General features: G+C 40.9%; 2 protein-coding genes across 5 annotated transcripts; both read right to left on the bottom strand.

The window, feature by feature from the left end:
• Nucleotides 1-983: 983 nt before the first annotated feature.
• Nucleotides 984-6881, bottom strand: LOC100274323 (uncharacterized). Of its 3 annotated transcripts, none has more exons than XR_553953.4 (17): nt 6149-6881; nt 5964-6053; nt 5198-5257; nt 5043-5108; nt 4886-4951; nt 4710-4785; nt 4488-4552; nt 4311-4403; nt 4095-4175; nt 3914-3998; nt 3413-3459; nt 3271-3333; nt 3130-3189; nt 2941-3065; nt 1771-1830; nt 1557-1671; nt 1020-1454 (listed from the first exon to the last, which is right to left on the bottom strand). XR_553953.4 is itself a non-coding variant. In NM_001148686.2 (17 exons), exons 1-17 carry the CDS (start codon nt 6413-6415, stop codon nt 1342-1344), a joined length of 1473 nt encoding a protein of 490 aa, NP_001142158.2. In that variant the 5' UTR covers nt 6416-6710; the 3' UTR covers nt 1257-1341. The 3 variants fall into 3 exon arrangements, 2 of the variants coding, with proteins under 2 accessions (XP_008647600.2, NP_001142158.2); NM_001148686.2 differs by having other exon boundaries at nt 1257-1454; nt 2941-3006; nt 6149-6710; XM_008649378.4 differs by lacking the exon at nt 2941-3065 and having other exon boundaries at nt 984-1454.
• A 14213-nt stretch (nt 6882-21094) lies between these two features.
• Nucleotides 21095-26960, bottom strand: LOC100281441 (uncharacterized). 2 transcript variants are annotated; one of them, NM_001366170.1, is made up of 18 exons: nt 26547-26960; nt 26330-26419; nt 24617-24676; nt 24459-24524; nt 24156-24221; nt 23974-24049; nt 23698-23762; nt 23515-23607; nt 23272-23352; nt 23097-23181; nt 22641-22687; nt 22494-22556; nt 22354-22413; nt 22116-22181; nt 21969-22028; nt 21715-21829; nt 21456-21622; nt 21095-21345 (listed from the first exon to the last, which is right to left on the bottom strand). In NM_001366170.1, the coding sequence occupies exons 1-17, from the start codon at nt 26847-26849 to the stop codon at nt 21510-21512; spliced, it is 1509 nt and encodes a 502-aa protein (NP_001353099.1). In that variant the 5' UTR covers nt 26850-26960; the 3' UTR covers nt 21095-21345; nt 21456-21509. The 2 variants fall into 2 exon arrangements, with proteins under 2 accessions (NP_001353099.1, NP_001353098.1); NM_001366169.1 differs by having other exon boundaries at nt 21153-21622; nt 26547-26934.
• Nucleotides 26961-27332: the final 372 nt, after the last annotated feature.

The raw sequence follows: 27332 nt of genomic DNA, 5'->3' as shown, positions 1-27332 counted from the left end.
GTCTAGTGAACGTTGCTTCCCAGGCTTGTCCCTCGCCTCTTTTTAATCTTGCGTAAGACTTGGTGATATGTAGTTAGGATAAGCCCAACAATAAGTATTGTCATTTGTAATTTAGTGTCCCCCAAATTAGAAGTGATTTAGTCCCTCATATCATATATAATAACTTGCTAAGTGCGGTCGTTTGTGAGAAGGCATTTCTAGTGTTGTGCTTTGAGATATTGTTGAGTAGCATTAGGTGTTGAAGTTGCAAACACTGGTGCTCGTTAGTCTTGGAGGTTGTCACATTCTAGATGTCCTGGTAGTTTGTCTTCTCCATCGAAGCACACTTGGTGATTGTGCCTGACTTGGAAGAAGGCTTTGTGAAGAGTGTTATGGTCATCTTGCAGGATATCGTGAAAAGCAACTCTAGTTGAGTGAGGTGTGAAGAGCGCCACGCGGTTTGACCAGATCAAAATGCCAGAGTTCTTGTGTGAACAACCATTTGGTGGTGAGAATAATCTTAATTAATCACCACTAGCAAGAGAATAGGCAACAACCTTAGATTCTTCTCTTTATCTTGCCCTGTGTGCTCATGTTGTGAGTGCCGCATGATGGTTTAGTTCTGATCGAGTGCTTGACCCCTTGAGGAGGGCATATTCTTCAGCATCTCTCTTGTCGGATCTTATCCCCATGACCACGTCGTTAAAGAGACAATATTTCTTTGGCCCACCGACGTCGTTGGTGACACTCTTCTGAGCCCCTAGATTCGCCAAAGGATGAGATCTTGCCTATGCTGTAGTGTAGGATGAACATGAAAGTTCTCCATTGAGACCCGAACAACTATTACTTTTTCTTATTGAAAAAAAGAGCTTTGTTATCTTATTTGCTGGCTGGTAAACGCTATCCTACCCTTTAATTTTTTTTTACTTTTGAGGGCCGGAGTTTACTTAAATTCAAGAGGGACTTAAAGGATTTCTAACTTCACTGTCCTGCTTGCCTCAACGAGAATAAAGTGGTTGACAAACCACCAAAACTCAGCATAAAAATCATTGTATCAGAATATCACCATCTTCCCGTTGATCTACAATTCCCCTCACTAGCTTATACTTCTGGCTATGATTCCACGAATATTAAAGTAATGGATCTAGAGACATCTTCTTTTACAGGCCTGTACATGTATTTGAGTGTTCATGTTCGTGAAATCTCCTTATTTACATGTTCTCATGCAGAATCGGCAGCGAAATTCCATTTAAACTATAAAAAATGCTAAATGAAATAGCTTCTGCTATATTTCACTATATCTTTTATTGGGATCCTGGAGGATTTGCCACGCTATTTGCATGTACATATGAATGCCGGAGCTCACTGGAAGGACCACTGTATCTCTTCAAGGGTTCTTCCCTTCGTCTCTGGTACCCAAAGGATGACGAAGACGAGAGTGAAAGCACTCACCATCATGTAGGAGGCAAATGTACCTGCACGATTAGGAAACAAAGGTCACCAACCTGTCGCATGGTTTGGTAGTTCATATACGACTCTACCCTACACTAGTGATGGACACAGATGTATAGATGGACCTGCAGCGCTCCAGTTCAGAAGCAAATTTGCTGTCATTGTTATTCCAAAGGACGTCAACCAGTTGGCAAGGGTCGCGAAGCTTCCTGCCACACACTTGATGCTAACCGGAAGGATCTGTCAATAGGCAAAGTTCCCAGAATCAGCCTTTCATTCAGAATGCTTTCAGCATCTTATGAGTTATATTAGCTTATATATGTGATAAGGGTATTATACCTCAGACATTATGATCCATGGAATGGAACCCATACCGAAGGAGAAGGCAGTGACATAAGCCTGAACAAAGTAGTTGGGCAAAAAACTTACAGATTCCACATCTAAAATCCAGTGTTCGGACGAAATGTGTCAGCGTCCAACCCCCGGCCTAGCCCACACTCGACAGCTTCGGGCGTTCATGCGCTCGTGGGCCGGCCCAGCCAAGAGAGCCCACCACTCACATCCCAAAAGCCAGGCTGATGGGAGGAGGGGGACTCTCCCTTATAAGCTGCCCACGGCCCCCTTGGCTAGCCGATGTGGTACTAAAGCCGGGGCGCTGACTACCGGCCCCTGACATCCCACCCCCCTTGGGAAGCCCCCCAAGGCAGGCATGGGCCAAACCGGGCTCCGATACCAGATGTTAGCGTCCAACCCCCGGCCCAGCCCACACTCGACAGCTTCGGACGTTCATGCGCTCGTGGGCCGGCCCAGCCAGGAGAGCCCACCACTCACATCCCAAAAGCCAGGCTGATGGGAGGAGGGGGACTCTCCCTTATAAGCTGCCCACGGCCCCCTTGGCTAGCCGATGTGGTACTAAAGCCGGGGCGCTGACTACCGGCCCCTGACATCCCACCCCCCTTGGGAAGCCCCCCAAGGCAGGCATGGGCCAAACCGGGCTCCGATACCAGATGTCAGCGTCCAACCCCCGGCCCAGCCTACACTCGACAGCTTCGGACGTTCATGCGCTCGTGGGCCGGCCCAGCCAGGAGAGCCCACCACTCACATCCCAAAAGCCAGGCTGATGGGAGGAGGGGGACTCTCCCTTATAAGCTGCTCACGGCCCCCTTGGCTAGCCGATGTGGTACTAAAGCCGGGGCGCTGACTACCGGCCCCTGACATCCCACCCCCCTTGGTAAGCCCCCCAAGGCAGGCATGGGCCAAACCGGGCTCCGATACCAGATGTCAGCGTCCAACCCCCGGCCCAGCCTACACTCGACAGCTTCGGACGTTCATGCGCTCGTGGGCCGGCCCAGCCAGGAGAGCCCACCACTCACATCCCAAAAGCCAGGCTGATGGGAGGAGGGGGACTCTCCCTTATAAGCTGCCCACGGCCCCCTTGGCTAGCCGATGTGGTACTAAAGCCGGGGCGCTGACTACCGGCCCCTGACAAAATGCGAACGACAGACTTACCACGACACCAACCAAGGACACTATTCTTAAGATGTTGTACAAGTCAGAGTCTTGTGCAATGTTATCCTGAAACGAATAGCCGATGACAAGAGAGTAGAATATTCAGTGGATTGGGATGACAGACCCTGGAATAATACTGCACATCAGAATATTCACTAGATTACTCTTGCAAAGAAACATGAACTTTACCTTGATGCAAAATACAACAGCAACTGCCAGAAGGCTTAGGGTCATCCCAGAAGAAGAAATCTGCAATTTTGAAGGGCGACAATGAAATAAAGGTACAGAAGACTCACAAATAAATGGCTTTAGAGGGAAGCAGAAAGTTACAATGAGGAGGATTCTCCGGCCAGCTCTGTCCAAGATCGTGGTTGTGACACCAGTGGCAAGAACCTGATGGGATGCGGTTATTAGAAGATTAATAACGACAGAGAGAGACTAGGTCAGGTCTGTCTAGTTATTAGGTACTTGCCGAGATAGCTCCAATGAGACACGTGTCCAGGTTACTGTTGTTGAGCCCTGTAGAACTTTGATTGTTAGAACTCTCAATCAAAACAGACTTAACCAGCACTGCTATACATAAAGACAGATGAGACATAATGCTCTTGCAATGAACAATAAAATGCCATCATTCACCGAAGGGAACGATAATCCATGTTAGAACTTAAAAAGGACACTAATATATTTGCTTATTTTAACTTGTTATAATGAGTTAGGACTTGGGAAAAGTAAGGTTTACTTTTATCCCAATTTCACTCTTTTTGATATCTGTAATCTACTACACTATTCCTACATATATAAAAAAACATTGCCAATCAGAGACTCATGCTTTTTATTCGGCAAACAACCAAACAGTCCCCTGAGGCCCTAATGCTCCTGTTAAATTTGGAAGGAATAAAAAGTTTCTTCCCAAAACTTATGATGCCCAACTAGTAATGAAAATCACAGGCCGGTAAACAAGTGCACAGCTTACCTGCAGCTTTGAAGATGCTACCTGAATAAAAGATTATACAATTTATTCCACTTAGCTGTTGCAACACAAGTAGGCCAATTCCTAGCTGCGGGAAGTTGTAGCATTGCCACCATAAGCTGACAGTTATGGAATGTGATTGCTAATTTGGTACCAGATAAGCAGATATAAGTTATAAACTTACAATTAGAGGCGTGCGGTATTTCTTTTGGTTCAACTCTCGAAAGCTTATTGTACCACTTTTGTTTGCTGATGCTACAGCTATCTGCATAAAGATTCCACAAGAATGAAGTACATAGATCCAGGCACGAAAGGTTAAAGAAAATAATAAGACAGGAAGTGAAGACTGTTCAAATAAACTGCACGCAGTCATTATAGATGAATGAAAGTAAGTGCTTACCTTTATATCATTCACTTCTTCAGTGATGTCAGCATCAAATCCCCTCAGAACTTGTAGAGAAGTCTCGCAATCATCCATCATATTCATCCTCGCCTACAAATACAAGGTGGGGGAACAGGCATTGGAAATTGCAATTCGGCACAATGATTCAGAATTCATTATCTAACTTGTATATACCAGCCATCTTGGAGATTCCGGAATGAAGAATAGACCAGCCACCAACAGTAAGCAGGGCAGGGTTCCTACAAGTGTGGCATCACACACTTTACAATAGAACAGTAGGGGCGCCTAAACACCGAAATATGTACCTACTACATTCCTACTATAAAAAAAAGTATCAAAGTTGAAGTGCAAAATAACAGTACTAGCAGCGACAGGTTTATTATTAATGTACATTACCTATTAATGCAAGAAGCCTCCAAGGGAAAAACAAGCCAAGCACATAGGAAAGCAGGACACCAAAGGTTGCAGACAACTGTAGGACGAACAATTGCACAGTGAGTTCGGCATAAACAAGCCAATGCAGGTGTTTGGGTAATGAAAAGATAAGACGCTTGTGGGCAGTACGAACAAACCGGGTTCACAGCGCCAAGGGCTCCTCTCATGTTATGAGGAGATATCTCTGCAATGTATACTGGCACCTGGTAACAATTTGTCACGAATTAGTAGTGTTCCCAAGGTACCGTATGCACAACCAGGTCCAGACGTGGAGTTTTAATTTATGACACTAACCACATAGGAAATGACGCCAACACCAAATCCTTCCAGTAATCTCCCCACGTACAGAAACGTAGTGTCCTGCAGAGCAAACATGGACAGCCATCAAATCCGATGTCGCCATTTGCGGAGCGATGTGTGGGAATAAACTGGCACGCGCAGCGCCGTACCTTTGCGAAAGAGATTGCAAGCCAGCCCATGATGTTCGGGACCGCGGCAATCATCAGCGACTGCGAAACAGTAATCAATCTAGTCAACGAAACGTGCATGTCCTGGATCGTTGAAAGCAAATCTTGGGCGAAAGAGAAGACGCGACTTTGGCACATGATTCAGTAAATCGTAAATCCAAACACGGCCTGACATGACAGTGGCCACGTCTGTTTCGCCCAACACATACAGACAGACGACCATGATAGCAGGGTAACCGATGGCGATGGATGGGAGGAGGTGGAATTCGATTCTGTGCTGAACGTGCGCGTTTCCGTGACGCAACCAACAAGCACGTACCTTAGGGAGTGTTTGAATGCACTAAAATTAATAGTTAGTTGGCTAAATATTGCTAGTGGAATTAGCTAGCTAACAAATAACTACCTAACTATTAACTAAATTTACCAAAAATAGCTAATATCTGAACTATTAGCTAGGGTGTTTGAATGTCTCAACTAATTTTAGCCACTAACTATTAGCTCTAGTGCATTCAAACACCCTCTTAGTCATATTCTACTCTACTTGGATTTGAATTTGAGTAGAGCGTAGAAACACTCTACTGCGTGTCAGCTTAAAAAAACACGAATTTGCACTGCACGGGTAGCGTAGACTTTTGAAATTTTGAAACGGCCCGTGCAGTTTCCTTTGTCGTCCATGTGACGGCGAGGAGCTCGGGTCCTAGAAAAATGAAAGAGGAGGAGGCGAGGAGCAGAGTCGTCTCTTACTTACCCCTCTGCGCCCAACGTACTTGGCCATCTGCCCGCTGGCGATCGCCCCGACCATAGCGCCCACGTTGGACAGCGAGCCGAACGCCGAGAACTGCGGGGGTGACGGAGGCGGAGCTCGGTCGGTCATCATCATTTGTTGGATTTGAAGTTGAGACGAGAAGAAAACGCCGAGCGTGAAGCCAGTACCTCTGAGATGGAGAGGTTGAGGTCCCGGATGACGGCGTCCTGCGTCGGGGACGAGTACCCGCTGGTGAAGCCGAACTGGACGGGGCCGAGCGCGACGATGAGCGTGCAGAGCAGCGCGGGCACGTGGCGGGGCGGCCGCAGCACGGCCTTGGACGACGGGAGGTCGCCGGACGCGGACGGGCGCGTCCCCTTCCAGAGCCACCCCCCGCTCTTGGGCGCCTTCGGCAGCAGCGGCTCCTGCATCGCGCCGCCGTTGTTGCTCGCCATGCTGGCGCCTTTGTTGCCCGCCGGACCCACACCACCGCCAGGCGCGACGTGATCACCACGCAGGCACGCAGGCAGGCAAGCAGCTCGGTCGGTCGCGTGGCGCGGCCGCGAGGCTGGATCGATCTGCTCCTGTGCTCCCCGTTGCGTGGGGGGCCGGCGGTGGGTGGGGCTGGCCGAGTGGGAGTGGGAGGTGATCAGGAGGAGAAGGAGGAGGAGGAATCCCGAATCCAAAAGGCCGAGAGCACGAGGCGAATGTTGAGCGCAGAACCCCGCCTCCGGTTTGCTTTGGTTTATATGGCCCGCAGCCGCAGCTGTGCCTCGCGTCGCGGGCAAGTGTGCAACCAGGGGAGGGGGCCACTGCCACTGGGCCAGGGCTGCTACCACCATTCTCTCTCCTTGGGCGCGCACGGAGATTTTCCACGTTTTCTTTTTTTCGTATGGCGGCCGGTGGTGGAGTAGCTAGGCTACCGAGAAACTGGCCAGCACATGCTTCAATTCATGTAGCCCAATCGTGATGCATGCGTGCGTGTGCGCATGCATGCATGCATCCAAGTCCAACGCCAGATGCGCCACGCACGCAGTCTTGCTCGTCTCTGGAGCTGCAGACCATTTTCGTATTCTTTCTTTCTTTCTGTACTCTTTTGGACAGAAAGGAAAAAAAAAGATGCTCCGTGTCTGCGTCGTGAATGCATTTATTTGCCCAACCCAAAGGGCAGTACGGGCGGCACAGCGTAGTAATTAAAATAGATGGTAGAAACTAATAGCTAGAGCAAAAGCTGCAGATCCATCTGCGTCAGCTTGAACTTTTCAAGGACTACTACGCCCTTGGTGACAGTGCCCAAGCAGCTCTCATGATTTGAACCATAGGGTTGTAACCGAACCGATCTCGACCTGGTGCTAGATCTAAAGTAGTAGATGCTAGATCTAAATTAAACCTGGACGCCTTTGATTGAAGGACAGAGGAAGGTAACTAGACGAGGTGTTATTTTAACCACCAGTAATTTACTATATAGAAGCTACATTAGACATGACATGCTCTACATGGGTTGCACATGGAGGAGAATGCGAATGACATATAGGGATCTATATATCGAGACAAACGTATATAATAATAATAATAATAATAATAATAATAATAATAATAATAATAATAATAATAATAATAATAATAATAATAATAGTGATAGTAATATTATTATTATTATTATTACTATCATTATTATTACTATCACTATTATTATTATTAGACTTATATTTTCTTTCTCTGTCTTTTAAACATCTCCAAGAGACTTTTCATTTTCTCTCTCTATTTAACCATCTATTTATCTTTTTATAAAGATTACATGTATATAGAGCATCTCACCCAACAGACTATCTATCTAGTTTAGCTAGTGAGAGAGTCAATTTAGAGAGTCGGACAGCTTGACAAGTCAGATAGCTATTGCGTTGAAGAGTTATTTTACTTAATATAATGATGCATAGTTAGAAAAAAACTGCACTTATTAATAACAAAAAAATGCCAACCACTACCGAAAAGGCTGCTGTTTGCCTAGCTAGCTAGGTATCGGTGCAAGAGCATACATACTACTAGCTCGGTAGCTGGATCGGGATCGGTGATCAGGACTCGGACAGCACCAATGTCGATCGGTTAGAAGCTAGTATTTGGTCTGCATGGCTCCGCACATGGAGAGGAGAATCTGTGCGTGGTAGCCAAAGCCAAGGGAATGGCGCGGATGCATGCCGTCCTTGAGTTCCCATCGGCGGTTCTTGTTTATTTCTGTGTGTAGAGCTACCTTACACGCGGTAACTACAGTTACAGCAAAAGAAAAGTAAGGCTAACTTCAGTTTACAAATAGACGTGTAAACATTGTTTTATATTGTAGACAATGTTATTTATAGAATAAAAGTTTAAAATAAAGACTGAGATTGAAAGTGAGGTAAATATTCTGCTCTAGATAGCCTAAGAATAAAAGCTGGCAACCAACCACTGCCAAATGAAAAAAATGGGGAAAAAAAAGCAGCGAGAGCCGAGATAGGTCGGTCCGTGCTATCTAGGTTAATCTATTTTTCGACACATATTATATCTTATTTCTTATTTTAAAATTTGATCTGTAAAGTGTAAAACTGTTATCTATATTTCCTGTTTCAGTCCCATGCATGGTGTTTGCGTAGGAATCGATAGTAGCTCCATAGCTGGATATTGTTGGATGGGATGGGTCAGCAGCAACCCCCCGTACGTACCCATCCCCATCTGAACCAAAACCATTTCCCAGTATAGTAGTACACTATTGTTGTCCAATCAATTCTTCGATCAACAGTGGACGCCAACGAAATCCTGCTACGAATAGGTGCCCGCCATCTATTATATATAGTCGTCATATTTGTTAATTATATATATTATTACAAAAACGGCATATTACTCTAATAACTATATATAGTGCCTGAAAACAAATTTGATTAGAGAATATCCTCCCCAATGGAGGTGACATCTTCTGACAAATATCGATATATGTTTCGGGATTTGGCGTACGTGTTTGGCAAAAGCGAATGCATTTTTCTGTAGTAGTAGTACCATTCTGTGCCCGACGAAAGCTCAGCTTTCGGTACCGGCGAGGGATCCTTTCCTTTCCTTTTCAACCGTTCCAACCTTGTACCCCCGTCGTTGCCGTTTACACTAGTATTTTGTTTGATGGATGAATGTTTTTTTGTACAAATAAATAGTCACAACATTCCACTAGAAACCAAACATCTTAGTCCTAGTTTGGCTACTCTAGTATTAACCTAAATCCACATGTACTGAGATGAGTTAGGGTGTAACTTAAACTAATTTACAGTCCAATCCATCTTAACATACATGTATTGAGGTCAATATTAGAGTACTCAAACAAAGCCTAAATAGTCACCCGTAAGTAATATTTAGTGTGAGATTGCGTATATGTTGATAGATCGATCAAAACAGCCTTGGTCTGCATGCTTCCGCGCGCGTAGTAGTTTCTTTGCATGCAACTGGGTTTAGTTGATTAGACCATCTCTCTCTTGAAGACTTGAACATACGTCTCCCGTCTAAAAAACACTACCTTTCTAATGCCCAATATGGTCACATAATAATAATATTTAAGACGCTATATGGACTCAAGCAAATTTCATGGGTATGGTATGAGCACCTTTAGGATTTCCTTATTGAGAAGGGCTTCAAAATTAGGATGGTCAATACCACACTATTCAACAAAGGACATTCATTGAGACATCTTTATTTGTAGTATATGTTGGTGGTATAACATTTGGCTCAGCAAATAAAAATTTTTGTAAAGAATTTGTGAATTGATATCGAAGGAGTTTGAGTTGTTAATGGTTTGAGAGCTTACATTCTTCGTTGGTTTTCAAGTCCAACAAATAAGAGAAGGGAATTTCATATGTCTTAAGGTAAGTATACTATGGATCTTCTCAAAAGGTTAAATATGGATGAATGTAAGCCAACCAAAACACCAATGCCATCAACTTTACATCTCAATCTAGACGAGGGAGGTAAACTACTTGTTCAAACTCTTTATCATTCTAAGATTGGTAGCTTATTATATTTGATCGTATCTAAGCCTAATATCACATTCAGTGTGTGTATGTGCGCTAAATTTAAATGATTCCTAAGGAAGCTCACTTAGTTGCGGTTAAAACAATCCCTCGATGTCTTAAGCATACACCCATCATTGTACTTTGATATCCTAAGTAAGCTAATTTCTAAGTGTGTTGAAAACCTCACTCATATTCAAGGTAGTGTTGTCATCAATCACAAAAAAGGATATTGAAAGCATCTAGACCCTTAGTGGATTTTGATGATTAATGAAAATATAATATTGTTTTGACTAACATGTGTCTTGTAGATGCATTTGAGTTATATTACACTATCGGTGATTGTTTGTGAATTTAATGCATGATTTTATGCCCCCAAATATTGAAATTTGTTTTGGTTTTCAAAGGATGAAGGACAAGGTCACTAGTAAAAAAAAGGCTCAAAGCCTGTGGGACGATATATTTTTACAGACAGATTCGTTTATCAACCGACTGTGCTATTTTTAGTGGCGGTTCCTTAAGAAAACCGCCATTAGAAATCGTATTTCTACAGGCGGTTCCTTAAGAAAACCGCCTGTAAAAATCCATGATTTGTAGTGGCGGATTTCTTAAGGAACCGCCTATAGAAATCGATTTCTAGTGATGGGTTTCTTAAGGAACCGCCACTAGAAATCATTTTTATCCTTAATTTTTCGAGTTTTTCAAACAACCTCGTATGACAAAACCACCAAAATAAAAGTTATAGATCTCTAAAAGTTATGAAACTTTGTAGTTGACAACTTTTTATTTGAACTCGTTTCAGTTCTAAAAAAATGAATCTAAGTATGTCAAATTTAAAATTCATATTTTGCAAACTATATCGGATGAAAAAAGTGTCAAAATAAAAGTTGTAGAACTTCAAAAGTTATTCAACTTTGTAGTTGGCAACGTTTTTATTTGAATTCGTTTAGAGTCTCAAATAAGCAATTTACACTCAAATAGTTGTAATATGTGGACAAAACAACTACAAATTAGACACAATGTATGTCATAAACAGAGTGGTAGTGGAGAGTACACGCGAGGGTGAGGTCGACGGTTTGATTACTAACAACCGCGTAGAGCGCGAATTTGTCCTCTCCTTAAATAATTTTTTGTTGTTTTAAAAAACCACTAACAACCGTGTAGAGCGCGAATTTGTCCTCTCCTTAAATAATTTTTTTGTTGTTTTAAAAAACATGTTTAATGTTTTTAAAAATATTTTTTACTAGCGGTTTTCTTAACTCAACCGCCAGTGGAAATCGATTTCCACTGTCGGTCCTCAGTTATCCGCTTATAAAAATGATCATTTTTACTGGTCCCTAGTATCGACGGTTTAAAAAACGCCAGTGAAAATAAGTCTACAACCGTCACTATAGAGCTCCTTTGTACTAGTGGGTTAACGACGGACAACTTTTGTGCTATGAATAGAAAATATTTTTAGACATAAGAGGCGAAGTGGATACTTGATAGGTTTTAATTATTATAAAAAAATCGATATTAACTTATTCTAGTTTTGTCGGACATCTTGATTCTTTTAGGGCGACTGATTGGTGCAGTCTCCTCGGGGTCGGAAAAGACGGTAATGGAGTTCCTGAACCGGCGAATCCGGGAGATCGGGTGTAGTAGTGGAATTTTGCTGCTTTATTAGTGGACAGCCATCTATAGCTAGTAGTAGTTTCCTTTCTAATAGTAGTATCCTTCCGCTCCACCGCTTTTCGCCTTTTCGAGCAAAACAGCTCGCACCATGGACGCCATCTGCGCCAGGTATAATTTTATGTAGATTCCTTGTGTTGTGGAGCTCAACTACACTTTGTCTCCTTCCAACAGGATAGCAGGGCTTTTTTCAATTTCTTTTAATTGTCACGGATGGATAAACTATCAATATTAGGACATTTGGTCAGGAATCCTGCTTTGGTTTCGTGCTACACTAAATTTTAGTCAGGTCATATCTCATAGATGCTAGTTAGAAATATATTAAATATATTTTAGTTATAAAACTAATCACCATATGAATTGGTTAAGTATAATTAGTCTATGATTTGTACATGCGACACTGCAGTAAATATTTGTTAATCATAGACTAATTAGGTTTAATAAGTTTATTTCAATGTTTAGGATGTTTAACTGTTCGTAAAAAGTATTAAATATAGTCTGATTATAAAACTAATTACATATATGAGAACTAAACAATAAGTCGAACCTATTAAGCATAATTACTTCATGATTCGTCCATGTGATGCTACCATAAACATTTTCTAATCATAGATTAAGCATGCTTAAAAAATTATTTTGTAGTTTAGTCTTCATGTGTATAATTACTATAATTAGATAATATTAGGGATGGCAATGGGACCCGATCCCCGATTTTGGGATGAGGATAGAGGAGTTTCTTCTCCCATAGAGATGTAAACAGGAAAAACCTATCACCCAACGGGTAAACGAGGATGGGGATGAGGAAGCATTCTCCATCCTCGTTCCCACGGAGACCCATTAAATTTGCACGTGACGATGTTTTCGTATAATAGTTAATGATAAAAATAAATAATTACACACTCATAGTATAAATGTGTTCATTTTGATATACGCATAATGATTTTTCTTACATATGACAATGTGTATAAGTAGCAATGATTTATATTAACAATAAATGATGTATATCCTAATTATAATTTAAACGGGGACGGGGATCTCGTCAGTGATTTATCCCCGCGGGGAATGAGGATGAGAAAGAAACATTCTCCGCAAGTGTTTGTGGGGATCCCGTGAATAATTTTTTTTGTCGCGGGGACATGGATGGAGAGGTATTCCCCGACGGGAATTCCCCATTATTGCCACCCCTAGACAATATTTAATACCCGTAATTGATATTTAAACGTCTCATGTAACATGTACTGAACACGAAACACCCCCAAATCGAGAAGCTCGAGACGAGGAAAAAATCAGGCTTCCAATTCATTTAAAAAAGAAAGAGAAAATGTTGTCACGATGAATAAGTACACAGACCACAAACTACTGGAGCATAAGACGGTGGCACATTCTCTATATTTCTTCTATGTATCTTTTCTCTAAAAGATGTCTTTCTCTATATTTCATTCCTCTCCAGTATTGTCTATTATATTTTGTCCTGTATATATAAATATCTATATTAAAGACAAATTTTGTTATAGATTTTTTGTACATACATATTTTTTATACTCTCAAGTGTTTTATATATTGTTTAGTTTTGCTTAATTCATTTTTAAATTATTAAAATGGATAAAGAAGAGGAGTTAGAACCTCTATATATATAGATAACATAGGAACGTTCTTTATATTTAGATGACACTTTATACCCGTTTGGTTATAGATATTGGAGCACGGAATTATGAATTGGAAACAACTTTTTAGAATTCTATTGTTTAGTTGCACATGGAATTGAGATTTGGAATCAAAGACACAATTCCCTAGAATTGGACTATAACTAGAAACTCACTCTCCCGGTACAAAGCATCACTCCTACATATTAAGTGGAATTGGACCTCACAATTCTAAACTATAATTCATGACGTCTATACAATAAAATTAGAATTACATCTCATTTCAATACTATGGTTGATTTATAATTGAACTCAATTCAATTCCATGCCTTTTAATATCGATATGTGCTGGTGCAGGCTATAGAGGAAGGAAGTCTCCATTGCTTATATTTAGAGGATTGGATCTTGTCGGCCTAAGCCGCCGGAGGCCTTCAAAATATGGTCTTTCCATCGGCTACTAGTGATATACCTTTCTTGCTTGTTATTCTCACATTAATTAGCTAATGATGACCTCGCGTTTTATATTTGGTGTTGAGTCCATGTTCTTAAAATATATTGGCGGCTCAACCTTTCATTACAAGATTAGCTGGTCTAACATTTTCAAGTGATCGAAACAATTTTTTCTGTAATGTATATATATATTAATTGGTCGATCGCCGCCGCCGGCCGTTGCCGCCCCACTGCGGCTGCTAGCCATGGCGGATAGCGCCAGTACCACGAGCGCGATCATGCATATCAGTATAACCTGGCAGCTCGATCTCCGGTTTGTTTTGTCTGCTGTTCCCGCTGCGTGGGTGATCGGCGGTGGGTCATGGGTGGGGCTGCCTGCCACTGCGAGGAGTGATCCGAGAGGCCGATGCGGCCGGGTGTCAGAACAGCATATGGCGCCTAGTTTAAAACTTTACTTCCACTGCCCACATGTTACAACACGACATCCAACTCGTTACGTGATCATCATGCTTTTGAATTCTACTTCATGTATATTGTGCCAAAACACATGTTGCTCTAACTTTGTGTGTGTGGGTAGGTATGGGAGACAACAGCGAAGCATATAAATGTTCTGCACTGCAGTTAGCTTTTAAATCTGGACTTGACATATCATGTAATTTCTCATTTTCAAAATCTAAATCGTTCGAGCTCCAATATTCTAATTTTACGCATCTTTGTATTAATAAAAGAAGAAAGGAGAGAAAACCCTATTACACCACACACATTACACCCCAACACTATAACTTGACCAAGCTAGGATTACATCCATGAAAATACGACCCACAACGCTGTTTTAAGCCAGCAACTCTTCGACCTAGAGGAAACACGGGACCTTGGCCCCAGTCAAGGACCAAAGCACAACCTCTTCCCTAGCCACCCTAAGAGATGTGACCAAGCTAGGATTACATCCATGGAAGACACATATATTCCTATGCTTCCATATGTATGGTCCAAGCCTCTAGGATTACTAATAAAGAATCGAAACCCTTTCTCAAATGATCAGATGCCTGAGAGCTGCTAGTCTTCCACCACGGCTCGAAGGAATCATCGTGAGCGGGACACAACTCCTGCAACCCCACTGGCCTAAGGAAATCAAACCAGAATTGCTTCGCAAACACATGTTTGACCAACAAGTGATTTATGGTTTCAGCCTCTTGGTCGCACAAGGGACAGTGCTCTGGCCGGTCTACCCCACTTTTTCTGAGCCTATCAACTGTCCAGCACCTATTTTTCTCCACAAGCCAAATAAAGAATTTGCACTTCCTAGGAGCCCCAGATTTCCACACTCGCTCTGTTGGTTCGAACTGAACTGAACCATGGAAGAGAGCTTTATAAGCAGAACTACCCGAATAATCCCCTGAAGCACTGAATTCCATATATGACGATCATGTACTATAGGCTGAAGCACAACTACATCAAGCACTTCGCAAAGTTCCACGAATTCAACAATGACTGACTGAAATCACCACTTTTACATCGGAGATCCAATGGAGATTAGGGAGAGCATCTTTGACCAATCATTTATTGGCAAGACGCATGTGCACCATATCAAACAATGTAGGAGCTATGTCCCTAATACATCTCCCATCCAACCACCCGTCCTTCCAAAAAAAGGGTATTGGCTCCATTACCGAGCTTAGTAGGAACGACTACAACAATCATGTTTTGTACCACCTTACAGACGTGAGTGGGGAAGTCCATCTAAGGCCTACTAGGATCTATTTTCTGCAACCATGGCCAAGGAGTTCTCAAAGCCCAACAGACGTTCTTTAAATCACTAATCCTAAGACCACCTAGGTCATTGGGACGGGTAACCTTAGGCCAAGCCAGGAGGCAATGACCAGCACTGAACTCTTTTATGTCCCTCCAGAGGAAGCCCTTCCTCAGTTTATCGATTGCTTTGGTAGCCCAGGCAGGAAGGTCAAGTGCCAAAGCTGCGTAAATCATTTTTGTCGTCATGACAAACTGCACATGAATAACTCTACCAGTCGTGGTCATGAGCTCAACTTTCCAACCTGGCCAACCTGGCAGAAGGCTATAGCCACCCTATCAACAATGGTCTGAATCTGGTCCCTTGTGAGTTTCCTGGGAGACAAAGGCAACCCGAGGTACTTACAGCGAAACTCTAAAATATTATTACATGGTAGCAATGTACTTACGCGAAACTCTAAAATATTATTACATGGTAGCAAGCCCTGTATGCAATTCACCTCTTCTTCCACATGTACAGTATAGGTTCAAGTGTGTATCAGAAAATGATGTATCTAAAAAATAAAATTAATTATATCATTAGAACAAAGGGAGTATGGTCATTTATTCGATCCTTATGCAATGAATTAACATAAACTGGTTATATATTTATTGACTCGTTCGTATGAGGTGGTGTAGAAACTAGAAAACATATACTTTATTTGCTATAAATTTTCCTCAAGGCCAGGTAAGGCGGAGTTTAGGATTTTGTTTAAAAGAAACAATTTTTTGGGAAAAAAAGTGGAGCACAAATATACTTGACTAGAAGAGACGTTTTATTTGTTCTCTCTCTCATGTTCCTTTTACTTATCTGTCTTTTTTTTTACTTATCTAGCTTCTTCCTTACTAGAAGAGGCTGCACGGATTATTCATTGCCATGAAGCTTCTTTGCCCCGACGACCGATTATTCATTGCTGGTATATTTCATTTGGACAGTTCATAATGATCTCATCTTCAGAGACGCTCACCCGGCCTCACATGCACTGCAATGATGTTAGACAATCTTCAAGAAGAAATTTGCTCAAGTTATTCTTGAGCAAAACAAGCTTATGACCTCCTAGTAGTTTGGCAATATATGGCTAGACGACTTCATGTAATTTCCCTGATGTCCCGTTTGGATCATTGGAATTGAATTCCATTCTAATAATAATAATTTAGGCATATATCAATTAAGCTAATTCGATTTTATACAAAATATATTTGTATATTATTATTAGCAAGATGTCGAAAATATTTATGTGCTACATTTTTATTATAGGGGAGTGAGACGAAGAGTGTCATGTAAGTTATAGATTAGAAACCAATTCTAGTAATGCATAAAATCATTTTCCACCCTCCACCCCATGAATTTGAGATAGGCTTATATCTGAACTATGGAAAGTGGTGGAATGTCAAATTCCAAACTAAATAAGTTACTTTATTGAGTGAATTCCAATTTCTCTAAAATGAAGGGATCCAAACGCCCTGTGATGTTTTTTATAACTTTCTCGGTTTCATGATTTTTTGGCTTATGCACTCTTGCATTTTAATAAAGGCCAATAGAGGCTTGTCCCTCCTGTTTCATTTAAAAAATATATCTTGGTTCGGTGGAGCCAAAGGCCAACAGGAAAGGATTGTTCAATTCTTCGATGAAATATCAATGCCCACGCACAGCCTCTCTTGGTCCACATAGAGGACAGTACTAGCAAGGATCATTCAAGCCCACCACATCCCACATGAACGGTGGTGGAGCCAAAGGCCAACAGGAAAGGAGTGTTCAATTCTTCGTTGTGTTGGAGATTAAAATATCTTCTTCTTTTTTTTCCTTTTTTCTGTTTGGATTGCCGATCGAGCAACAGTTCAAAAACGGTGGTTAGAGCAAATAAAAGGGTGTTTGTACAGTTACGATTACGATAAAGTCCTCACCTAATATTCGACGACTGAGACCTGACGCCTTAATTAGATACCTTTGATAAGCTCAGTCCTATCCTATCCATCCGTCCACAACACACACACACAGAGAATGCAATTCTATCTTTTTCAACCGAGTTTATATAAAAAAAATATTAGCACTTTTTACATAAAATAACTAGTGTTATATTAGGTACAAAATATATTTTTTATAATAAGTTTATTTAAAGATAGAAATAATATTATTATTTACTATAAACTTGATTAAACATGAGCTAATTCGATCTGTATGAATCTCGTAGTTACATTCTTTCTTTCTTTCTTTCTTTCTTTTCTTTGCAGAGAAGGTATGTATAGTTTACCGAAAGTTTGCAGACCCAAATCAATTGGTTGGCGCTGGTTGTAGCGCGTGGTATATGTATTAATTATTATCGAACAGATCACGAAGGCAGCAAGCACCTTTATCTTGGTCGATAGAGTGGCATTGGCATATGCATCAGTCCCACTTACTCATGAATTTTACGTATAATCCACTAGTACAGATATTCAGAGCAGTTCTGTATAGACGGTTCTAAATATATTTGTACTACCGTTTTTCGTAACCTAATGCTAGAGGTAAGTAGAAATAGTATTTTTTACGAGTGTCTTAAAAAACTGTCAGTAAAAATCGATTTCTACTGAAAACCGCCACAAAAATTCTTTGTAAGAAACATAAACTATGTTTTAAAATAGCAAAAAAATATTTTGACCAAAGGAGGCCTCCACCCGCGGTATTTTTCACGTAAAATTCGTGAAAAAAAATCGTGTGCTATGTGGGTGTAGGAACATAATTCAACAAATTTTACTCACGTAACCTCCTCTACCACTCCACCTATCACTTAGTTGTGTTTAGATAGTAGTTGTTTCTCCATATATTAGAACAAAACGGGTATATATTGGTTGTTTAAGGCTGTAAACAAATTCAAACGAAAAATTTGTCAACTACAAAGTTTCATAACTTTTAGAGTTCTACATATTTTTGGTACTTTTTCATCCGAGGTTGTTTGCAAAATTTGTATTTTAAAATTTATCAAATTTAGATGCAATTTTGGTAGCCCAAATGATTTCAAATGAAATGGTTGAAAACTATAAAGTTTCATAACTTTTGGAGTTCTACAACTTTTAATTTGATGATTTTTTTCCAAACGAGGTCATTTGAAAAAAACTAAAAAATCGATTTCAAATTATTTCTACTCGTGAGTTTTAAAGAAAACCGCCAGTAAAAACCGTGCATTTTTATTGACAGTTTTCTTATGGAACCGCCTATATATGATTTCTACTGGCGCCGCCAGTAAAATTGCACGATAACCAAAAGAAACCCGCAAGTAAAAACGTGTTTTCACCGGTAATTTTTTGGGTCGGACAGTTTATTTTGTTTTACTGGTATTTGATAACCAAAAGAATCGATAAAAATTATATCCTCTTGTAGGCGTAGCTTCTGTGCAACTTTTATTGGTAACCTACTGTGGCCAGCCATGCATATGCAGTAACAACATGTAGCGTGACGAGATCGAGAGGTTCAATTATCCGGATGCTGCATGGACAAGATTGGGGTTATTATTCGATTCCAATGATCACACGACACCAGAGTGTACTGTGTATGTATGTATGGGCGAGACGAGACTATGCCGGCCGGCTATATTTATATTTACATTTACATATATATAGCTGGTGACCTGGTGTACATGGGACGACATATCTAGACCTTGCTTGGTTCCACTCTATTTAAACTTTAACTAGATGTCATTAGCTGGAGTTAAGAAGATAATAAGATAATAGAATCTGTATTATTAGCTAGAATTAAGACCCCGTTCCAAATCTTTAGAGCTATTTATTAGTCTGCTAATAAGTTATTAACTAGATTGAGATAGCTAACAACTAATAGCTATTTGAAAGGTATAATTTTATTGAAAGTTAATTTTATTCAAAGTTAATTTTATTCTTACATATTTTTTTTGAGTTATACACATGTTTAATGGGGATCATTTGTTAGTCTCCATTGCTAGTTCTTTAAATTGTCATGCTGAGTGAACATGGTTGTTTATTAGATAAATAATTCGGCTGACTGTTAGTTTCTGTTCAGTTCAAAAAAAATTGGTATCACTGATTAGTGATTTGTTTAACACAGAAGATAAATATAATAAGCCACGTCACTGTACATTGTCAACTAATGATTAGTTATTTGTTTAACATAGAAGATAAAATATATAGGACACGTGGCTGTACAGATGATTAGCTATTATTGCGGTATTCTTAATGGAAATATATCTGGACTGGACATAAATATGACATGTGTCTCATGATTGTTTCTAGTCTAGTAGTCTCGGTACGAGTTTTGTCACAGTTTCATTTGCAAAAACAAGGTGTGTCATGTTAGGGATTTTATTGATGTAGCAATATTATTCTACGTTCTCGGAATTGGTGTTTTGAAGACGTCAACGCTCTCCGCGGGGAGGCAAGATAACGTTATATGCACCTGTATTTTATCTCTATGGTACATACAGTAATAAACTTACTGGATCTTGGGATTTGGATGATCCTTAGACAATGTGAGGTTATGCAGTAGTGTGCGACCAATTGCGAGAGAAGTCACTGCACCAACAGGTTCAATCAGGATTGTAGTTGTAGACCAGAGCAAGCTACTTTCAATAAGATAAGCCAGATCAAGCTTAAATGGACGGTAAAGGATAAGCATCGCAAGTAGAGTAATACCATTTCTTTAGTGTACAAACTTAAATATTTATCTAATAATCACGTTCGTGCAATTCATCGTGGGACGGCAATACGTCTTCGGAGTTTTTGCCCCAAAGAAATTAGGATGGCAATTGGCGGGTGTGGTGTGGATAGAGTAATAAACACCCATCTATATTAACACCAGGCATATCAAACCATATTTGCACCTATAATATCTAATGAGTGCATTTTTTACGCCCGCACTCGTACTCGCTCGGTGTTAGACACCCGCTGGATGATTAATTGACAACGGTAAATAATTAAATAAAAACACCAAAAATAGCAAGAAAAACACATAATTATTTAGAAACATGTCACGTATAATTAGAAGCACATAATACGCAATGCAATATCGATTTATATTTTTTAAAAAGTGAAAACGAGTAGATGATCTAGGCTAGCTGGACCAAAATCATATATGAGCAAGGACTTAAAATTAATATTTTTAAACATATTAGACACCCCTGATGAAAAGTCACCACCCAACCTCAACCTATTATTTTACATGTCGAGTCAGCAGACAGAATTTAACGCCCAAAACGTGTGAAACCATGGGCAACCGTTCACGAGGTGCGACTGTCATCCCTAGAAAGAATCGCTAACGAAAGCTTAATAACTGCGCATTTTCACGATTTCTCTTTTGCATGCCCAGGTGCTTTTAATTTCAGACCATAGACAAAATTTCAAGTGGACTGTCTGTCTCTAGTCAATTTTAGACATTTTTTAGTTTAAAAGAAGGGTTTCCGACTTGAGACAACTTCTAATGAAGATGTGTTGGGCCACAACTATTATTACAAAAAGGTAGCACTTTGCCTTAACAATAAGACATGCTCGTGTCTAAACATGAAAGCGGGAGGACCTTTTTAAACTGGAAAAACGTCAAAAGCAGGCAGACTTCAACAAAAATGCTTGAGATTTTGATTGATCAAGAAACATGCTCGTGTTTACATGGAATATTGGACCCAAGGTTCAGATTTTATTTTGGCAAGTCTTCTATCTTACAATGTTGAAGCAAAAGTAATATAAGAGTTACTGCACAAGCATTTACAAGTCTATTGGGGGTAAAGTTATAACAACGGTGTATGCAATCTCATGTACAAGACCTTTTATGAACAGAAAGAATGTGTGGCCTTCGTCGAGTGATTTGAGCTGCGAAAGAATAGACAAGAACATTATGTCAACCAACGTTCTCGATCTAAAGCGACAAAAAAAAAACATGAAGAACTATTGCAGATGAATAAGAACAACCATATTCTTACTATCTAAAGCGACAAAACTCGAAGAACCATTTCGCATTTTGACGATGTTGGTGCTCAGCGGAACGACCATTGTATCTCTTCGAGGGTTCTTCCCTTTGTCTCTGGCACCCAAACGATTACGAACACGAGAGTGAAGGCACTCACAATCATGTAGGAGGTAAACGTACCTGTACAGTTTGGAAACAAGGGTAACCTGTGTGTAAGGGCTGATGGTTCTCCTACTCTATACACGAGATAAGCTGCACAAATCTATACAGACCTCCAGCACTCCAGCTGATCAGCAAATTTGCCGTCATTGTTATTCCAAAGGATGTCAACCAGTTGGCAAGGGTCGCGAAGCTTCCTGCAAGACTCTTGATGCTAACTGGGAGGATCTACAAAAATGCAAAGTTTGAAGTAAGCCTTCAAACTTTAAAGCCTATATGCCTAAGAGCACTTGCTCTTCAGTGGAAACCTAAAACTGGGAGAGAGGCATGTATTGATATATCTTCGCTGTGCATTAAGGTACTATACCTCAGACATTATGATCCAAGGAATGGCACCCATACCGAAGGAGAAGGCAATGACATAAGCCTGAACGAAGTATTTGAGAAGAAACTTACTGCACAGATTCTACATGTAAAAAGAAATGTTCTGCTGAAACGCAATTGACAGACTTACCACGACACCAACCAAGGACACCATACTTAAGATGTCATACAAGTCAGAGTCATGTGAAATATTATCCTGAAATAAATAAACCATGGTAAGAAAGAAGAATTTTCAGTGAAATGAGGCAAGGGGCCCTGCAACAACACTGCATATCAAAATGTTCAGAAACATACTGCAGTAGTGCAAAGAGTACAGAAGAAGAACTGTTTTCTCATCAGAATCTTATCACAAAGGAACCTGAACATACCTTGATGTAAAATACAATAGCAACTACAAGAAGACTTAGAGTCATCCCAGCAGAAGAAATCTGCAATTGAAGTGGCAATTAAACTAAGCTACAGAAAAACTACGAACTAATAGCATTAAAGGGAAGCAGAAGTTAGTTACAATAAGGAGGATTCGCCGCCCAGCTCTGTCCAAGAACATGGTTGTAACAAAAGTGGCAAGAACCTGATGGAATCATGGAAGGCTGTTAGAAGCTTAAAATAAATACACATAGACTGGATCAAGTTTTTCTAGTTATTATTCACATGCCTGAATAGCTCCAAGTGCAAAGGTGTCCAAGTCACTGTCCTTCAGACCTGAAGACCTTTTATTGTTAAATTAAAATCTAAACCAACTACACCAGCACTGTTGTAGACAAACACAAAGACGTGATGCTTAAATGCTTTTGAAATAATATAAACAGCGAAGTGCCGTCTTTCATCAAGGTATGAGAATGATAAACCATGTTACCACTTATAAGGGTGTACAGTTATTAGCTTTTCTGAACCTGTTATAATGCATTAGGAACAATAAGTCCACTTTATCCCAGTTCGCTGTTTTGATATTTGTAGTCCAATACACTGTTCCGAATTATCAATTAGATATTCCCTCGATTCTGAACTATAAGACGTTTTGGCTTTTCTAGATACAGTGCTTCCTCACCTAAAAATATGATGTCCAACTAGTAATGAAAATCACAAGCCAGTGAACAAGTGCACAGCTTACCGGCAGCTTTGAAGATGCTACTTGCATAAAATAGTATACCATTTATTCCACTTAGCTGTTGCAGCACAAGTAGACCAATTCCTATCTGCGAAAAAGTTGTGGCACTGTCACAAACTGACAATTATAAAATGTGAATTCTAATTGGGTATGAGATAAGCAGATAAGATTATGTTACAATTAGGGGCGTTCGGTATTTCTTTTGGTTCAACTCTTGGAAACGAATTGTAGCCCTTTTGTTTGCTGACATTACTGCTCTCTGCATAATGGGGACCAAACCTAAAGAGTTAATCCCACTGATTTCATAAAAATGAATTACATATAAACATGTGTTCAATGTTAAAGAAATAAAGATACCCAAAGGGAAGATTGATCACATAAATCATATTCAGTCAGTCTAAGAACAAAGGGAAGTGCTAACCTTTATATCATTCAATTCTGCAGTGATGTCAGCATCGAATCCTCTCAGAACTTGTAGAGAAGTCTCGCAATCATCCATCATATTCATCTTTGCCTAGAAATATAATGGAAAGAAACATCCATTGGAAATTTCAGTTTGGCACAGTGATGCAAAGTTCATTATCCCACTTGTGCACGTATATACCAGCCATCTTGGAGATTCCGGAATGAAGAAAAGGCCAGGTATCAACACTATGCAGGGCAAGGTTCCTACAAGTATGGCATCACACGCTTTAGGATAGAACTTATTTCAAATAGGGTCAGAACAAAAATATTTATCTGCATTATTTCAATTATTCAATATATTGCTCAAAGCATTTTCTGTTTCTGATCATGCGACCTGAAATATCAGAATTGAAGTGCAAACTAACAGTAATAACAACAGCAGTCCCATTAGTGTATCAGGGTATAGCCACTTTACCTATTACTGCAAGAAGCCTCCAAGGAACAAACAAGCCGAGCAAATAGGCAAACATGATACCAAGGGTTACAGATAACTGCAGAATTAACAAATTTTCAAATGTACAATGAGATCCGCATAAACAAGCCAAGTGTTTACCTCAACCTCACAAATAGATGAGATGCTTGCAAGTATAGGCAAACCTGGTTCACAGAGCCAAGAGCCCCTCTCATGTTTTGTGGAGATATCTCTGCTATGTATACCGGTACCTGGTGTCACAAAATTCACAGATCAAAATTAACCATTTATAACCGGTCCATGCTTCCATTATTGTTTTGCGAATAAAAATAACTTCGTAGGGATAGATCAGTTTGTCTAAAAAATGTTGATATCTCAGATGATCTTGTTCTTGTTTGTCATAGCTTAAGCACCACAAGTACTCTAACTCTCAAGCCATAAATCTTCTATGCAGAAAATAATCAGGGATGGAGTTTTATCATACTAACCACATAGGAAATGATACCGACACCGAATCCTTCAAGCAAGCGTCCCATATACAGAAATGAAGAGTCCTGCAAAACAGATGTCAAACAGTCATCAAGCCTATTGTTGACACCTGTCAAGCAATATGTTGAAATAAAAAAAGAAACACATAGTACCATACTTTTGCAAAGGAGATCGCAAGCCAACCAATGACGTTTGGAATTGCTGCAATCATCAACGACTGCAAAATAGTTAGCAAACCAGTTATTGTTAGGGGTAGTAATGGATCGTGATCCAAATGCTTCTTCACAAAATGGTAGGACCCTAACTAAATTTTAGTTCAAAAATAAATAGAAATAGGGCTTGATCCTAATCCGATCCGATCCTTAAATCTTATAGTGTAAAACTGAGAGCACATTGTCACCCCTAGTTAATGTTGGTGAAAAAGAGTACAACTTCAGCGCAGAACATGTCTTCAGTTGATAAAAGATTGAAGTAACTCTAAATACAGTACTTTGGTCCAATATACATCAGTGACGTCTTTTCTGCCCAACTACATCAGTGGCATCCAATCAAGGAATAGGATGTGTTTTGAGAATGTGATAATTAAATCCCCAAAGGAAATTATATGTCATGCTTGTGCTCTGATGATCTCTTAGGCAGGTTTAAGTAAAAAGGAGTTGCAACTTGCAAGACTTGATCCAATAAGGTGCTAAACTGCTGATCAGGGCGGCGAGTGTCAAGCTGGATGCCCCTGCTGGTGATCAGGATGATGATGCTAAAGAAGATTAAACTATCCTTGTGGCGGAAGAATTGCTGGCTGGTGACAGTTGAAGTGCGACTCCTTCTGGAATTTGGATGTTTATTAGCTTTAGTCCCCTTTATTCAGTTCGTTTTGTGGTCTTGATTTGGCTCCTGCGTGGGCGACCTAGTAGTTTCCTGGACATGCTAGCCGTATTTTGTGGGTTTTCAGCTCTTGAACTTAGCTGGTGAATGGTTGTCTCCGCCTGGGGGCACCCCCTGAATCAGGGTGTTTAGCTCCTCAGGGATTTCTGGTCTCGTCTGTTGGACGACCTTCTAGTGTCAGTTTGGATGTGATGAGCTGGATCATCTGCAGCAGGTTGTATCTAGCTTGGTTTGTCTAATACTCTGAACTTTGATGTATTTCTGTTATGGCCCGTTTGTTTCGTTGGAATTGAATTCCATTTTAATAATTATAATTTAGACAAAACTAATTAAGTTTATATATTTATATATGTAATATATTTGTATATTATCCTAAATAATATGAGAGAGATAGTTATATACTATATTTATGTTATAGCGAAGCAAGTACAAGAGTGTGCTATAAGTTGTACATCAGAAAAATAACATGTAAATCTATATAATCAATTTTCATCTCTCACCCCATGAATTTGAGATAGGCTTATATGATAATTTTAGAAAGTGATGGAATGTCACATTCTAAAAAAAATAGTTTGTTCCATTAGTAAGATTCCAATTCCTCAAAATGAAAGGAAACAAACGGGAGAAATAATAGAAATTGGGGCATCCTCTATTCCTCTTATAAAAAATGTCAATGGCAAAGATATCTAACGAATTTATGACTTATGAGCACAAGAACTAAGATCATAATCCGATTTAGCTAAGCCCTCACAATAAATTTGGCACAGGCAGTCAACCGGCAGAAAACTTGTGTGCTTTTAGATTTCAACCAGCAGCTAGCACATACTCCTACTCTCAACTCTCCGCACAGAATGGAAACAAAGAAGAAAAAAAAGGAGAAATTGGCAGACTACTCTCTAGTCTCTACGTACTCGGCCATCTCACATTTGTTATTACAGCAAGGAGAAAAAAGGAGTAATAAATGAAGAAAAGGAACAGAGTTTCTCACCCCTTTGCGGCCAACGTACTCGGCCATCTGGCCGCTGGCGATCGCCCCGACCATGGCGCCCACGTTGGACAGCGAGCCGAACACCGAGAACTGCGCGGCGGCGGCGCGGTCAATTATTGGTTTGGTTGTAGACAAAAAGAGACCAGAGCGAGAGAGAAAGAGCAAAAGGCAAAAACGAAGTAGTGGAAGTCAGAGGCAGAGATGCAGGAGGACGTGCCTCGGAGATGGAGAGGTTGAGGTCCCGGATGATGCTGGCCTGCGTCGGGGAGGAGTAGCCGCCGGTGAAGCCGAACTGGATGGGGCCGAGCGCGACGATGAGCGTGCAGAGGAAGGCGGAGACGTGGGACTCGCGCAGGACGGCCATGGAGGAGGTGCCGGCGGCGTTGAGGCTGGACTGGCGCGACCCCATCCCCATCCGGTACCAGCTCCCGCTGTTGGGCAGCAGCGGCTTCTGCAGCGCGCCGTCGTGGTCGCTGCCGCTCTCGTACTCGCCGCCGCCCGACGTCCTGCTCCTCGCCATGGCGCCGCGCGCCCTCGCCGCCCAGCTCGCAGCGAGATTTGGTTTGTTTCGTTTTCTCCGGGTGGGGTGGGACCGTGGGTACTGGGAGGGAGCCGGGAGGGAGGACTGGAGGAGTACCAGGAGTCCGTTGAATGGGGAAACACCGGAACAGTCATCGTGCCAGGCAGGTCTATCCAGGATCCCACTCGTCAGAGACCCAGAAGGGACTATTGCTCTTTTTCTGTGCTGCACACGACTTCCATCCAGCTCATCATCCACTTGTCACACTGATCCATAGCTGGTGGCGAACGCTCACACAGCCACATCACATTCGTACGGAGAGGAACAATTAAGCTAGTACGAGAAAAGAAACATGTGCTCAATTCTCCAATTGGTGGCGAGTGGATGAGGCTATAAAAAATTACAAAGGGAAGGTAGAGGGAATAGAGGAATAAAGAGTTATGTACTAAATTTTAAAAGCCATTTACAGAGTATATTAAAGAT

Source organism: Zea mays, chromosome 6, assembly GCF_902167145.1.
Source record: "Zea mays cultivar B73 chromosome 6, Zm-B73-REFERENCE-NAM-5.0, whole genome shotgun sequence".
NCBI classification, from domain to species: domain Eukaryota; kingdom Viridiplantae; phylum Streptophyta; class Magnoliopsida; order Poales; family Poaceae; genus Zea; species Zea mays.
The sequence above is the reverse complement of the archived record's forward strand: the minus strand, read 5'-3'. Positions and strand labels throughout refer to the sequence as shown.

Bases quoted from the DNA above. Each gene is read 5' to 3' on its own strand.
- LOC100274323 (XM_008649378.4), bottom strand. From the start codon at position 6,802: ATGGTGGTAGCAGCCCTGGCCCAGTGGCAGTGGCCCCCTCCCCTGGTT. The intron at 3,999-4,094 runs GTAAGTTTATAA...AACTTCCCGCAG, and splicing joins AATACCGCACGCCTCTAATT to CTAGGAATTGGCCTACTTGT. The intron at 3,460-3,913 runs GTAAGCTGTGCA...AAAGTTCTACAG, and splicing joins TAGCATCTTCAAAGCTGCAG to GGCTCAACAACAGTAACCTG.
- LOC100281441 (NM_001366170.1), bottom strand. From the start codon at position 26,849: ATGGCGAGGAGCAGGACGTCGGGCGGCGGCGAGTACGAGAGCGGCAGC. The intron at 24,222-24,458 runs GTTAGTATGATA...TTGTGACACCAG, and splicing joins TCGGTATCATTTCCTATGTG to GTACCGGTATACATAGCAGA. The intron at 22,688-23,096 runs GTAAGCTGTGCA...AAAGGTCTTCAG, and splicing joins TAGCATCTTCAAAGCTGCCG to GTCTGAAGGACAGTGACTTG.